Genomic DNA, 15,316 nt, shown 5'->3' on the forward strand with positions numbered 1-15,316 from the left:
TCCTCGGGTGGACCTGTTCGCCACTCTCGAGAATGCTCACTGCCCGTCATTCTGCAGTCTCCAGTATCCGATGCAGGGAGCGTTGGGGGACGCGTTTCAGTTGAGTTGGGGCTCACGACTCCTTTACGCGTTTCCTCCCATACCCTTGATTCCTCGGGTTCTGAGGAAGATTCGCCAAGACCGGGCCCAAGTCATATTGATCGCCCCAGATTGGCCAAGAAGGGTGTGGTATACAGATCTTCTCCACCTCTCCTTGTGCCCTCCGCTCCGTCTCCCTCTCCCTCTCAGGGCAGACCTCCTCTCGCAGTCGGAGGGGCAGGTTCTACACCCCCACCTCCAGAGCTTACACCTTCATGCCTGGAGATTGAACGGGGCAACCTGAATTCTTTTTCTCTCCCGCCAGATGTGGTGGACGTTATTTTATCGGCCAGGCGACACTCCACCAAATCCATATACTCCTATAGATGGTCTAAATTTGTTCTCTGGTGTGGAGAGAGGTCCATTGATCCCTTGAAGGCTCGTTTGTCTAACATTCTGCAGTTTGCCCTTTCTCTTGCCCAGCAAGGATTTGCTGTGGCTACTGTGAAAGGATATTTGTCGGCTTTGTCGGCTTTCCTATGCCTGCCGGATCAGCCGTCCTTATTTAAATCACCTATTGTGCTTAGGTTTCTCAAGGGCCTCACAAATAAATTTCCTCCTACTCCCTTTATTGTACCTCAATGGGACTTAAACCTTGTACTGACTTATCTTATGGGTTCTCCCTTTGAGCCCTTACATAAGTGTCCCTTGAGACTGTTATCGTTTAAAACGGTTTTCCTCATTGCAATCACCTCGACAAGAAGGGTAAGTGAGCTTCAAGCTCTTAGTTCAAAACCCCCATTCTTGACTGTGCATGCTGAACGAATGGTGCTCCGGACCAGGGCTGCATTTTTGCCTAAAGTGGTAACTCCCTTCCATCTGGGGCAATCCATTACCCTTCCTTCTTTTTATCCTCCCCCTCACCCTTCCAAGGAGGAGGAGAGGCTTCACCGTTTGGACCCTAAGAGGGCGGTGAGCTTTTACCTGGACAGGACGAAGGACATCAGAATTGATGATCAGCTCTTCGTGGGCTTTGCTGGCTGCAGGAAGGACCGAGCGGTGCACAAGCGCACCCTTTCCATGTGGATTGTCTTGTGCATCAAGATTTGTTACTCTTTGGCCGGTAAGGAGCCTCCGGAGGGTTTAAGAGCTCATTCCACTAGAGCAAAGTCTTCCACCTCTGCTTTGTCTAGGGGGGTTCCTGTGGAGGATATTTGTAGGGCGGCAACTTGGGCCTCCCTTCACACCTTTGCAAAACATTATTGCTTAGATACTGAGGTGAGGAGGGACGGGCATTTTGCTCGTTCTGTTCTTCAGGATTTTCTGGTGTAGAAGGTTGGACACCCTCCTCCGGGAGTGGGGACTGCTGTGGAATCTATTCACAAGGTGAGGAATCCACTGGCAGATGTATCCATCAGAAGAACAAGTTACTTACCTTCGGTAACGCTTTTTCTGGTGGATACAGTATCTGCCTGTGGATTCCTCACTGACCCACCCGCCTCCCCGTTGTCCATCCTTCTATACCAGTAATTCTTTTGCTGTAATTCTATTGATGGTTTCAAATGTGTTTTTTACTGTCAAGGGCATTATGTTATTTCTAGTGCTTTGATGTTTATTCTCCACACTGTGTGTGTTGATATGTATATTGTGTACTGTGTATACTGTTTATGTACATATTGCTGTCAGTCCGTCCGTGTGCCTCGAAGGCACGAAAAAAAGGGGCGGAACTGACGTCATCACGCCGATGGGGTCTTCTTTATGGAGCCGGTGACGTCAGCGGAGTCGCGAGCGGAGCCGTGTCTCTGTGACGTCGCCTTCGCCCACATCGGCGTGGACTGCTACAAAAGTTTCCGAATGTTGCTGGCGCAGGGGATATTCACAAGTGAGGAATCCACAGGCAGATACTGTATCCACCAGAAAAAGCGTTACCGAAGGTAAGTAACTTGTTCTTTATGTACAAGTTAGATGTTTAGAGGCTATAGTATATTACTACTTAATTGTTATCTTGACGTTTCTTTATCTAAAGTTTCTAGATATTAGATATTTACCATCTCAATGTATAAATAACGATGTTTGCATTCTATATATATATATACATACGCACACTCACATATAGAGGTATATGTTTTCATTTTATATGCATTTTATGAAAAAGTATATTGAGTTTACCCACCATCCTGTAAGAGTATTTACTTTTACTACAACACACTGGCTATTTTGATTCAAGCATGTGAATGTATGAAAGATCCAATTCTGGATAAGAAAATAAGCTACTTACTGCAGTTATCCAGTATTGGTATCTTTCATACATTCACATGCGACCCACCCGACTTCCCTGAGAGGCTCCCCTTATACCTGCAATTTTATTCCCATTTGTGCTGGAAAATCTGTGGGATCATCCTCTCTTGAGAGTGTTATAGAGGATGCTAGCACCTGATTGGTTATAGTGAAAGTCTGATCATTTTTGTTTTTAAAAAGGACATATATAGGTTTATAAACTGATGACCTATTGCCATTATATCCTACAATAGTTTTACATACTACTTTGTTATGGTACTGTGAGACTCACAAGTTGAGGACAGGGAATGATTCAAGCATGTGAATGTATGAAAGATACCAATGCTGGATAACTGCAATTAGAGGAAAGTAACTTATTTTCTTCTCTATCTTACCTTTGAAAAAGCATTTACTCTCATAAAACATTACCTCTTATATTAAAATAGGATGGCTTTCATATTCAATTGATCACTAAATACCTTTATTTTCTGTCCTTTGCTTTCTAGTCTTCTGCACCCTAGTTATTGTCTGCTTTAGTGCCAGTAAACCATATAGGGCTCTGATTATGGTTACCTGCTTTAAATAGTGTAATTGAATTGCATATATCTAATATGTCATCCTGAAGTGTAGGACAATATTCTATGTCTTAGAAGGGGCTCTGAACTAACTAAAAAACTCAATAAAATGTAAGCCCTCCTTTTCCTAACAGGGCAGCCCAGAGGCAGATAGCTGTGAACAGGTCTACCATTCAGATCCAAAACTTGATTAACACAAACTGTTTTTGAATCAGCAAGTGTTGAAGAATATAATCCTTAAGTAAGCACTATCTGCCTCTCTTCTATTCTTGTGGCTGCTAGATTGGAGATATATTTTAAATCAATGTGTTCTTTGTACCGTCAAGCTTGTGAAGCTATTAGACTAATATCTGTGTTCTCCATGCCCTGCGCTTGCTCTTCCAACTCCTCATCTGCCACACAAGTGTTACTCATTACTTGTCTCAGCTTGACAGTGTTTTTCATCTTTGAACTCCGACAATTTGAGCACATCCCTTCAGTCATATGAAGATCCTGCAGTAATTGCATGTTAAGCACAATTCTCTAATAGTCACTTGGCCTCAACTTTCTGAACTCACTATTATCTCACTAGTGTTCCATCTCACCATGATAGATAATATCAATTTCTTTTTGCGATCCACCATCCAAAATACAAGTTCTCCATGTGAAGGCCCATGTGATCAAAGTCTCCTTTTTCATGTAATACAATCTCCCTTTTCCGATAATCAGCATACATTTTCTGAGGCTTATGAGAGCATTGAGACCCACTTGTTCTGTTCTACCTATAGTATCTGGGCGCATGAACCCAGATGTTTACTCGTACTCCTTCTCTCCCTGTGGTTACCTGAAGTCTTATTCAGCTTTATGTGAGAGGGCCTAAGAAAATAACCTACCTATCACTATGTCTCGCTCATCTAGGATGCTACCATTAAATAGAGCTACCAAGAGCATTAATCATAATATGCTCTTCGGATACCATATATATGTTTTAGGCTTAAATCCAAAAATGTAAAGTCAGTCACATGACGGCAACACAGCAAGGAGAGACCAGCACACAGCGATGAATCTGAAAACCCTCTCAAGGCTTGAAGTGTACCCAAGGGAAAAATTCTAAATAGTGCATGCAATCCTTCAAACCTATTGTGGGAAGGTCCCCCATATTTAATAAGAAATTCATCTCACATATCACAGCCACCATTGATTGCTGTAGCAATGTACTTTTTGCCAGGCCAAATTCAAATGCTAAAACCCAGAGGCAGATCAAACTGAGTAGAAATGCCATAGCTTGGGAGCTACATTAGTCTGTTATTGTCTGAAATGTGGCCGCTTCATGAGGCACCTTGAAATCCAGGCAATCGTTTGACTTTTAACCAATCCTTTTGTTATCTTCCTGAACTTACTTCCAATAGAGTCTAACGCTTCAGCTTTGTTTAAGGTGCTGGCTCTATTTTATTTTTTAATCTTGGCACAGACCTTTATTCGCTTGAGAAGGGGCCCTTAGACTACACGCCAGTACTTTATAAATAAGCCAATATTTGTTATTCTATATTCACTTTTTACATTTTCATATTCATCAGTATTTTATGTTTATGAATTGTCTCTAACAAATGAAATCACAACTAGCACATTTTATGTTTGTGCCATTTCATGGAAAGTAGAAAATGGCAACCTTGCAAATTTAATCTAAATTTGAAGATTTTCCATTACCCCAAAAATTGTACTCATGTTCATACTTACATTGTCAATCCCTGTCTTCATATGACACTGTTCTGTTATTTAAAAGTTTCCAAAATACAAAAAGTAATCAGACTGATACTGCTTTAGAAATTATACTGAAATGCCATAGGATTGCTGTGTTTTCAATCTCATTGGTATTAAACTTATTAATGACAACAAAGCTCTTGCATATTTATTTGAATGTATAATTTTAAGTGGATACACACAGCCATTAAACAAGGGATCCATTTTGTGTGCCTCACGGAAATTGATTTATTTTTCCCCTCAAGCTGAAGCTCTAGGCGTGGATCACATGGTCCCGGTGCCATACCGTAAGATTGCCTGTGATCCTGATGCAGTGGATATCATTGGGATCCCAGATAAAATTCCTTTCAAGCGGCCTTGTACTTATGGTGTGCCAAAGCTCAAGCGAATTCTTGAAGAACGACATAACATTCATTTTGTCATTAAAAGGTAAGCGAGTCCATAGAATTTTGTTTTGTTTGTATTCCAGCAGTCCAGAATTTGATGTTGCATTTCTTGATGGGAAGGTTAAGCAATTGTGGGAGGCTACTGGGTGTAGCAAACAGGTCCTTCTCTGCCAAAAATATAGAATGATGAGCAGGAGTGGGCTGTGGCAGAGTACATCTTGAAAACCAACTGATACCCTGTTGAGGAGATAAAATTGAACAATTGAGAGAATTACTAAGAAAAATGCTAACATCCCTGGACAGATCATTTATGTAATTATAAAGGTGACTGAAAAGTTATATGTTAAATTGGGCTTATATTATAGGAAACAAAAACATTTTTAAAAGTGCCACTGCGTTTATCCATGCAAAATGCTGTAACCAACTACTTAGAAAACTGTAGCCAACTGCTTAGTGCATTAAGAGATAAGAAAATTGCTACAATGTGTTTGTTCCCTCTAAAACTAAGAGAGCATATCCTTGTGTACGGTTGAAAGGAGTCACTGTAGCTTCTGCCTTTGTTTAGGTCGCTAACAATGAACATTTTAAGGCAGCTTCCTATGCTGTGAAATTTACTTGCATGCTTTAGTGCAACCTGCAATCCACAAAAGAAGAATGAATACACAAAACTTTCTTCTTTAATATGCACAAAATTGTTCACCCTAAATCACTAAAAACGTAGTCCCTCTACTAATTTGAAACATGTTATGACCATCTCTCCACCTTAGATTTGTTTTTGTGGTGAGTCAAAGTAAGAGTGCCATACACTGTACACCCTTGAATATCCACTGTAATGGGAAGAAAGAGGAGAGGGACCAGCAGTAGAAGTTGAGGTGGTAGGTGCACTTTTAGTTTAGAATGTGCATTATGCGACCTCTGACTGTTATTTACAGGAATGGTGCAAGGGGTTCCTCTTCTGTTTGCAAAGTGTAATTATGAAGAGCCCCCTCCACAGCAATATACCACATTTGTTGCATATAGGAGTATCACTCACTCCTCCAGTTGGTGCTCTTTACATCTGTCTAATAATACCTTACCCCAGGCGCTGTATAATAATAGCACTGACGAATTCAGAAAAGAAAATCAACACTGCTGTTGTCAAGATTATGGGGTGAGATAGATCACTTGGACACATTACAAATGGCACATCCTGTCTGCTTTTAAATAGACCATCTATTTCAGACAGAACACTGAGACCACCCCATGCCAGCACCTTATAGGATATGTACATTTTCTGATCTGATCTGATCTGTGTTGTTGCGAGTAACCTTTCTGACCAGATGGAACCAACAAGGGTGAGGGATCGTCACTCTCAAAGATTTATTAGCAAAGCTTGGGAGGAGGACATCACTTTGTCTCTCTTGCTTGAGATGACTGAGTCAGAGAAGCCTCTAATCCTGCTCACCTGCTAAAGATGCAGCTCCTCCCAGGCCAAAGTTCCACTACTACCACCAGGTTTTGGCAACCACTGACAGTTAGGCATGCTGCCTGGGTGAGTCTATGGTGCAGCACTTGATAGTAGCATCCTTCCTCTGGTGAGCAATATCTTAGTTCAATTAACAAGAAGAATGACATATTAAGATACACACACCACCACTTCAAAAATAAATATATTCTTTACTAACCTTTTCTGAAATCGGAAAAGGATAGAAGTAGTAAAACTCTGTGTGCTACACCCAATAGGCAAACAGAAATACTGGCTATCTCATGGTCAAGACCAGTGCCAACTCTGACAATGCAATAAGTGACAAAAGGGATGAGATGCTACGCCTGGTCGCGAACTTAGTTATGGAGGATGTTGTACTTGTCAAAAATGGAACAGATGGTGGTTATGTAATTTTTCTCAGTTAGGATGAAGAAGCAGAAAAATTGGGGGAGGCCGCAGGGGTTGATCTGGAGGAACAAGACTAGCAAGACGTGCTGACGAGAACCCTCTACGGCTTGTGACGTGCAGGTGGCAAAGGAGATCACATTGAGATTTATACTAACGAGGAGAACCAGCCCTTGCTCCACGGTAGAGCAGGGAAACATAACCGTTCGAACATTAATGCATGCATTTGATTGATATAGTTATATTTACTGCAATTCAGGTCCAACTGTGTAACATTATAATCAGGCAACAACCCACAGGGCTGACTGTGTGGGGGAGGGGTGGTACACAGTCCACGCTTTTATGTTCTATTTCATATTGATACAAGCTGAATGTCTACTATTGGCTTAGATAGCGAGGCCAGATCTACACTGAAGTGGAGTACTAGGTGGCACAGTGGCAACATCTGCCCCTGTGTGTTACCCACTTACTGGCTATACGCCACAAGTCTCTTGAGTTGGAGGGGGGTGGGTGCTTCAACCATGACAATTTAATAATAATAATAATAATAATAATACAGAGTTTTATAAAGCGCGAACAGTTACCTCTCAAGGAGGTGTCCCGGCGCTGAACGCAAGCAGAAAAAACAAATACCGAAGTGCAAAACAGTAAATTAACGAGGTTGGGAGAAAAGCCAGGTTTTCAGCATTGATTTAAAACACGATTCAGAGGGGGCCTGTTGGAGCTCCGGGGGGAGTGAGTTCCAAAGACTTGCTACATTGGCAGAGAACGTTCTGCCGCCCAGCCGGGCCCTTCTTATTCGCGGGACTGCAAGCTGGGTCCGGAGGTTGGAGCGAAGAGAGCGGACCTGCGTATATCTTGGCAGTCGGTCCCTCAAGTAAGTAGGACATGAGCCAAACAAGGATCTGAAAGCTAACGTGAGAGCCTTGAATTTAATCCTGTGTGCCACAGGTAGCCAGTGAAGTGATCGAAGATGCGGAGAGATGGAATGCTTGAATGGGATATGCATTAACAATCATTTGTTGGACCTTATTGCTGTTTGTTTCTGCTGACCCTGCATTTCAGAGGACATTTGCCGGTTTTCCATTCCACGCCTCGCGGTACCCGCTGCGCGGGTCCCGCTTCGCTGCGAGGCACTTTCCAACACCTGGGAGCAGCTGACTGGGGCGTACCTGGGGCTGAGGGCTGCGAGCACAAGGGATAGGACTCCATCTCCCAGGAGTCTCTGGTCATCCCCCGCCCGCTCCACCTGGGCCGCTCTCCCTCATCGCCCCGCCCCCAACAGGTCTGAGCACGGATTTAAGCGAGGAGTGCTTATTGCTACGTGGGACCTTATTGCTGTTTGTTTCTGCTGACCCTGCATTTCAGAGGACATTTGCCGGTTTTCCATTCCACGCCTCGCGGTACCCGCTGCGCGGGTCCCGCTTCGCTGCGAGGCACTTTCCAACACCTGGGAGCAGCTGACTGGGGCGTACCTGGGGCTGAGGGCTGCGAGCACAAGGGATAGGACTCCATCTCCCAGGAGTCTCTGGTCATCCCCCGCCCGCTCCACCTGGGCCGCTCTCCCTCATCGCCCCGCCCCCAACAGATCTGAGCACGGATTTAAGCGAGGAGTGCTTATTGCTACGTGGGACCTTATTGCTGTTTGTTTCTGCTGACCCTGCATTTCAGAGGACATTTGCCGGTTTTCCATTCCACGCCTCGCGGTACCCGCTGCGCGGGTCCCGCTTCGCTGCGAGGCACTTTCCAACACCTGGGAGCAGCTGACTGGGGCGTACCTGGGGCTGAGGGCTGCGAGCACAAGGGATAGGACTCCATCTCCCAGGAGTCTCTGGTCATCCCCCGCCCGCTCCACCTGGGCCGCTCTCCCTCATCGCCCCGCCCCCAACAATCCTCCCACCTCTGCAACATCCACAAAGGAGTCTGCATCTGCCGCTGCGCGGGAGCGCGCGGGAGCACGCCGGGAGAAGCCCGGGACAAGGGCGGGACCGTCTGTGGCCGTCCGGGGCCGGAGGAGGCCGGGCTGGGCCCTATTATTAACATTTTCTTCCTAATTACGTATTTTTGAACCTTATTAACTGGTATAATTATTATTGTTACTGTTTGTGTCTAAAGTGACGTTAAAATCCCCATATTTGGAAGGATAAATACTGTGGCCTGAGTGGCATCGCTGATTGAGTATTGAGGTTGGTTATATCCCCGCCCGCTGTATCTTAATAAGAATAACAAAAATGCCCTTAAGGTCTGGTAAGGAGAGGCAAGTTCAGGTCTCAACCTCTAATGGTATTTTCACTGGTACAATTGATCAGTTTTTTAAACGTTCTACTGCTATATTAGAGAAGGAGATCGCCCTGGTTGAAAAACGCCTTTCGCTTGATATTATTACTGGCAAGCGGTCTTCACTAGGTAAAATCAATGAGGCTGTCTCCCCTGTCCCACTTTCCACGTTGAACTCGGACAGTAATGTAGAAGTAATGTTGGTAACTGCTCCTGAGATTCATACTGTGGAGATAGTGGATTCTAACCAGGAAAATGCTTTTAATACTGCGCACGTTAACTTACCAAATAGCGGAACCACTTGCCTAGATCAGTCCAGGGATAATTCTGGTCTTTCAGACTCACCAAATCTCAATATTAGTACTGAACTAATGGATTCCCTTTCCCATCCACAACAAACACCCACTCATAACCCTGGGAAACGCAAGAGGGTAGACCCACCGGACATGGAGGAACAAGCTGAGGGGTTGGGAAATGCCTCACCATCCCCCCCACAGCTACCCAAAACTAACGCTACTGTCCAGCATGGGGAAGGTGAGACTATGATTAGCATTACAGAAGAGATATTTTTGGCTAAAATTGAGCTGCTATTCAAATCTCTACTTTTACCTCTTTTTGAAAGGACTAGGGGGCATATGTATCAAACTCCCCTTTAGCGAATCTCAAATTGCGAGAATTTGCGATTCGCAAAATCAGATTCGCTAAACGGGATGTATAAAATAAATCGCTAATCATTTGCGATTCCTTAAATATCGCAAATAATTCGCAGAATCCCGTATTGCGATTTCTTAATAGCGAAATTCGCTAAATAAGAAATCGCAAAAACGGGAATCTGCAAGCCTGGTGCAGGCTGATGACATCACAAACAGGAAACTGTAGTGATTGCCTGCACCTGCTCACCTGAGCCACACCCAGAGGCTGCTTGTGGAGTGTGAGGAGGCTTTCCTGGAGACAGCAACCAGCAATGGATCCCAAACAAAACCAGCAGGGCAAAGATGCAGAAAAAAGAAAGAGAAAACACAAGTTTTCAGAAAAGGAGCAGGAGGTCCTCATTGAGGAGATGGTCTGCAGCCATGAGCTCCTGTTTGGGAAGAAGGCACTCAAAGTCCCAGAGGCCAGGAAGAGGAAAATCTGGCTGGAAATACAGAGCAAGGTGAATGCTGTTGGAGTCACCACACGTACCATCGAGGAGCTGCGCAAGCGGTGGTATGATATGCGCCAGAGGTCCAAGGAGAGAGTGGCAGCCAGACTTAAGGATGCCAGTCAGACTGGAGGAGGACCATCCACTGCCGAGCAGCCAACCCCCCATGAGGAGCTTGTGGAGTCAACCCTCCTGCCTGAGAGCGTTGGTGGTGTGGCTGCAATCGACAGCTCCGACCCCTCATCCAGCAGACAAGGTAAGATGCATGCCAAATCACCCTGCACTCCTCCCCATCCCTTGCACACTCCCCCAAATGCGCATAGTTAACTCCCAACATGCCAATCCAGCCCAGGTCTTACAGCACACCCAGCAATGCATCATGGTACTCGTAGTACTGTGTCTGACTGTGTGTCCATGACACCATCACAAGTAAATGCAACATATGTGTTTTGGGGATCATTGAATAGAAATGTGTCAGAGATTAGCCGTCAAAGATTTGTAACTTTATTGAGTGCCACATGCAGACAGTAACACAAACTCATATAGTCCCCTTTACATCCACAGCACACGCCATGCCACAAGAAGACAGCGCTGAGGGAGAGGAGCCTGCAGACCCTGCGGACTCCAGCGATGAGACAGAGCAGCAGCCAATTCAGCGCAGGAAGCGCGCACATGTGCCCCCACTGCCTCCATTTGAGGATGAAGTCCCAGCAACAGGCGATGACACCGACAGGAGAGAGGGGAGTCAGGGTGTGACAGACATGCCCCGTCATGACGCACCAACACCAAGGCAAAGGGAACAGGCCATTTCCAGGTCAAGGCCCAGGAGCAGCACTGCAACAGAAGGAGAAGGCACCGTGTTCTCCGGCTTGGAACAGTGCATGTTGCAGGAACAGCGCCTGCAAAGCAAGGCAATGCGGTCAATGAATCGCCAGCTAGGCCGCCTACATCAGGACAATCGCAACATGGTAGCGGCAATACGAGAGCTCTGTGCCACTTTGAGGGACACCCAAGCTGCCAATGACAGGGCTGGACGACGTGCCAATGCACGGCTACACAATTATACCAAGGCAGTCAACCGCCTCTGCACTACCACCAGCGCACTCACACGCAGAAGCGTAACCATGCAGGTGGACATGGCACATTGCTGCCAGGACATAGCGCGAGGGCTGGCGCAGGTGACCACTGCTGTGGAACAGCTGCAGACAGCCAATGCAGGTGGCAGCGCACTAATGGCCTCTGCTGAGAGTGAGGACACATCGAGTCGCAGCAGCATCACTCCAACCTTGCCAGGTGAAAGACGCCGCAGTGGCAGACAGGTAGCAGGCCAAGGGCGCACCATGGGGGTCAACCACCCTGGACGGCACCGACGGAGGTGATCATCTGCGGGGACACTGACTGCAACACGGGTGCATTAACCCGCAAAAGGCTGTTTGCCCTATTTCTTGTGCCTTCTCTGCACTGTGTGTACAACATGTGCTGGGGACAATTACAATTTCTTTCATGTTAAGTGTGATTAAACACTTGACACATCATCAGGCTTTGTAGTCTCATTTCCTCAATACTCACCTAAAAGTAGTTTTGTGTGATCTCAGTCCGTCTCTGGCGTCCAGCAGCTGCCCCAACTCCTGGTGCTGGTCTGGCAGGGGGAGCAGGGCGCTCGTCATCCGATGTGTCTGTATCGGTCACATCAATTGTGGTGCCTTTCCTCATTGCCATGTTATGTAGCATTGCACAGCTTGCCACGATTTTACAGCAGGTCTCAGGGCTGTATTGCAGTGCGCCTCCACTCTTATGCAGGCACCGGAAGCGGCTCTTCAGGATTCCGAAGGTTCGCTCAATTACACAGCGTGTAGATCTGTGTGCCCTGTTGTAGCTCCTCTCACTTGCATTTGCAGGATCCAGGTATGGGGTCAGGATGAAGTCGCGCACTGCATAGGCACTGTCACCTGCATGGTAAAAAACACAATAGGTGAGTCAATGTCCCCCCCCTCAACTGATGTAGTGGATGTATTGATGTGTGCAATGTATTTACCGAGCAGGTACCCCTCCCCAAACTCTCCAGCACTCAGACGTCTGTGTATTCCGCTGTGTCGGAAGATGAAGGAGTCATGTGTACTGCCGGGGTATTTGGCTACGATGTCGGTGATGTGATACTTAGCGTTGCACACAATCTGTATGTTGAGGGAATGGTAGCATTTCCGATTCCTGTAGACATATTCAGTTTCTGCTGGGGGTGTGATGGCCACATGGGTCCCGTCAATGCAGCCGATGACGTGGGGGAAACGTGCAATCTGGTAGAAGTCCAGTATCGTTTGTTGTAATGCCTGTTGGGTGGTGGGGAAGTAAATGTGATGTGGGAGCCTCAGTAGCATTGCATCTAGGAAGGCATGGAAGAAGCGCGAAAGTGCACTCTGTGACACACCACCAACCTCCGCTATGACCCGTTGAAAACTCCCTGACGCGAGGAGGTGCAGGGAGCACAGGACCTGCACATGTGTGGGAATTGTTTGTGTCCTGCGAGTAGGGTGCTCCAAGTGGGGTTTCAGCTCCTCAATCAGGTCCATTATGGTCTGTGGGTGCAGTCTGTACTTGTCATAGATCTCCTCTTCAGTGTTCTGTAACAGGGTGATGCGCAGCCTGAAGATACGTTCCTGTCTCATTCTCCTGTGTGCAAGGGCCCGAATACGCAGCCTCCTGGCTATCACGTACATTGCAGCCATTGTGGGTGTGTTTGTTGCATTGTGGGCTGGTTTTTGTACCTTGCACCAGTTTACCACCTGCAAGCAATTGGTGTTAATAGCGATTTCTTAATTAGCGAATTTCGTGAAATCGCAATTTGCGATTTTTTCATACATGTGTTTGCGATTTCTTAGCTAGCGATTTCTTGTTAGCGATATTCGCAACGCTAAGGAATCGCAAATTAGGTATTCGCTAGGAAATTCGCAGTTTTCTTGTTTCGCAGCCTAAGAAATCGCTAATTTAGCGATTTCTTATTTTTCAGTTTGGAAGTGTGTCATACATATGAAATAGCGAAAAATCAGTCGCAAACGCTGTTTTTTGCGATTCGCAGCGTTTGCGACTAATTTTTGCTTTCATACATATGCCCCTAGGTTACTAAATACAAAAATGGATTCCTTAGATCTGCTAGTGAAGGATAATATAGCGACCTCTGACAGAATCCTCGCCAGCTTAGCAATTGCTGGTCTGACCCCCCCTGTCCCGACCATTCCGAAGCCCACCATTATGATGAACAATAAAGCGGGGGGTAATAGTTCACAAGTGGGACCCTCTATACCCAAGGTCCCGCAAAAAACTGTACCCGCTCCTAAGAAAGCAGTTTCTACAGAGAACCCTGCAAGGCCAAAGCCTGTAAAAAACCAGCAGGTTCAGAAAAACTCAACTTCCGTTAGGGGCAAAAATATTAGTCATCAGCCCATCGCCAAACCCATCCCAAAGAAACAGTGTGTGAACCTCCCACCGGAGTCAGTGCCTTATACAATTGTTTTAACTGGCGTGGCTCCGCTTGTAGATGGCAAGAGGGAAACACACAAGGATCTTTACAATAAGGTTACATTCTGGCTTAATAAAAACCGGCCACTCCCTCCTAACCTAAATCCTGAAATACTTAATGTAAGGAGGGTGGATTGGATAGGTTTTGGTAAGAAAGATCTTGAGGGGGATTGTGTGGTGGTTAGCTTTAGAGAGCCTTGGGTTGCCGAATACATTTGCAGGGAACCAAGATTCGGTAGAGTTGGGGATGTACAAACTTTACTATTGCATTATTTTTATCCAGCTTTATATGCAAATAGATCCCACACCCCGTTTCATCACTCAAGAAGGGACAGGTCTAGAGGGAGATTCCATTTTGACACTCCGCTCTATCCAATGTTCTATCCCCACCTTGCGAACCGGTTTGCTCCCCTTTCCGGCCTGGAAGGTGTGGATTGACATGAAGTAGAACAATCGATTACTGGGCGTTCTAGTGCTGTAGTAACTTGCTCTTTAAATAATGTGAGTGTCCCTGGGGTAGAGACTGTCCCTGTGTCTAGCGCAAATTCACAGAGGGTGGAAATAAGGGAAATATTCTTGTCAGGTACCCCTAGACAGACGATCACTAAGGCTGTCGCCAACCCAACCGCCAAGATGGCAGAGAAAACAACTTACACCCTCGCAGTCTTGTCTTGGAATATAGCGGGCTTAAGGGGGAAAGCGTCAGAGGCTGATTGGGGCTCCTTTGTGGATTTACATGATGTTATTATCCTGCAGGAAAGTTGGTCAACCGACGCTATTTATCGGGTTGGCTACCTTAATTACTACAAACCAGCTAGTAAAGGACCGAAGGGTCGCCCTTCAGGAGGTCTAGTTATTTGGATTAGACAATCCTTAGCCATTACTATCACGGAACTCCCTACTCTGAGTAATGACATCCTAGCGTTGAAATTAACCGGTAAAAATAACCAGGACCTTTGTTTGTTCAACATATATGCTAGAGGGTTACCAGGTGGGAAGCCTGCGGGAGTGGTAGTTGAACTTGACTCCCTACTGAATAACATTAGTAGTGACAAATGTGTCATGGTGGCAGGTGATTTCAACTGTTGTTTCGAACCGTTTCCTAATCTTGATAGCGGGGGATATGGGGAAATTGATCAGATTTGGAATATTCCCCCTTTGTCTATTCCTCCAATTAAAAAAGTCACGGAGGCAGTTATGCAGTGGTTGGGTCTTTGCCTTGAATGGGATTTGCGTGCAGCGAATGGAAGGACCAAATCAGACCAGATGGGAAAAGTTACATTTGATAACTCCCTAAACTCGAGCCGCATTGATTATTTTTTGTTAAAGATAGAGTTTTGGGAAATATTGGTGGACATGGAAATAGTCACTAGATCCGAGAGTGATCATAACCCCCTGGTAATAAAATTATCAGTGGATGAGGGTCTCCGCATGAACCCTGCAACAAATATTGATACAG

General features: G+C 45.8%; 1 protein-coding gene across 4 annotated transcripts in view; it reads left to right on the forward strand.

Moving 5' to 3' along the window:
- The window catches only part of GTF2IRD1 (GTF2I repeat domain containing 1), a 1,036,986-nt gene that overhangs the window by 482,830 nt on the left and 538,840 nt on the right, over window positions 1–15,316 (forward strand). For all 4 annotated transcript variants that reach the window (XM_085649787.1, XM_085649789.1, XM_085649788.1 and 1 more), the window contains one exon: window positions 4,916–5,099. In XM_085649787.1, coding sequence (XP_085505913.1) covers window positions 4,916–5,099 — 184 coding nt within the window. The remainder of the gene's footprint in view (window positions 1–4,915; window positions 5,100–15,316) is intronic.

Source organism: Triturus cristatus, chromosome 3_2 (genome assembly GCF_964204655.1).
Source record: "Triturus cristatus chromosome 3_2, aTriCri1.1, whole genome shotgun sequence".
Classification (NCBI taxonomy): domain Eukaryota; kingdom Metazoa; phylum Chordata; class Amphibia; order Caudata; family Salamandridae; genus Triturus; species Triturus cristatus.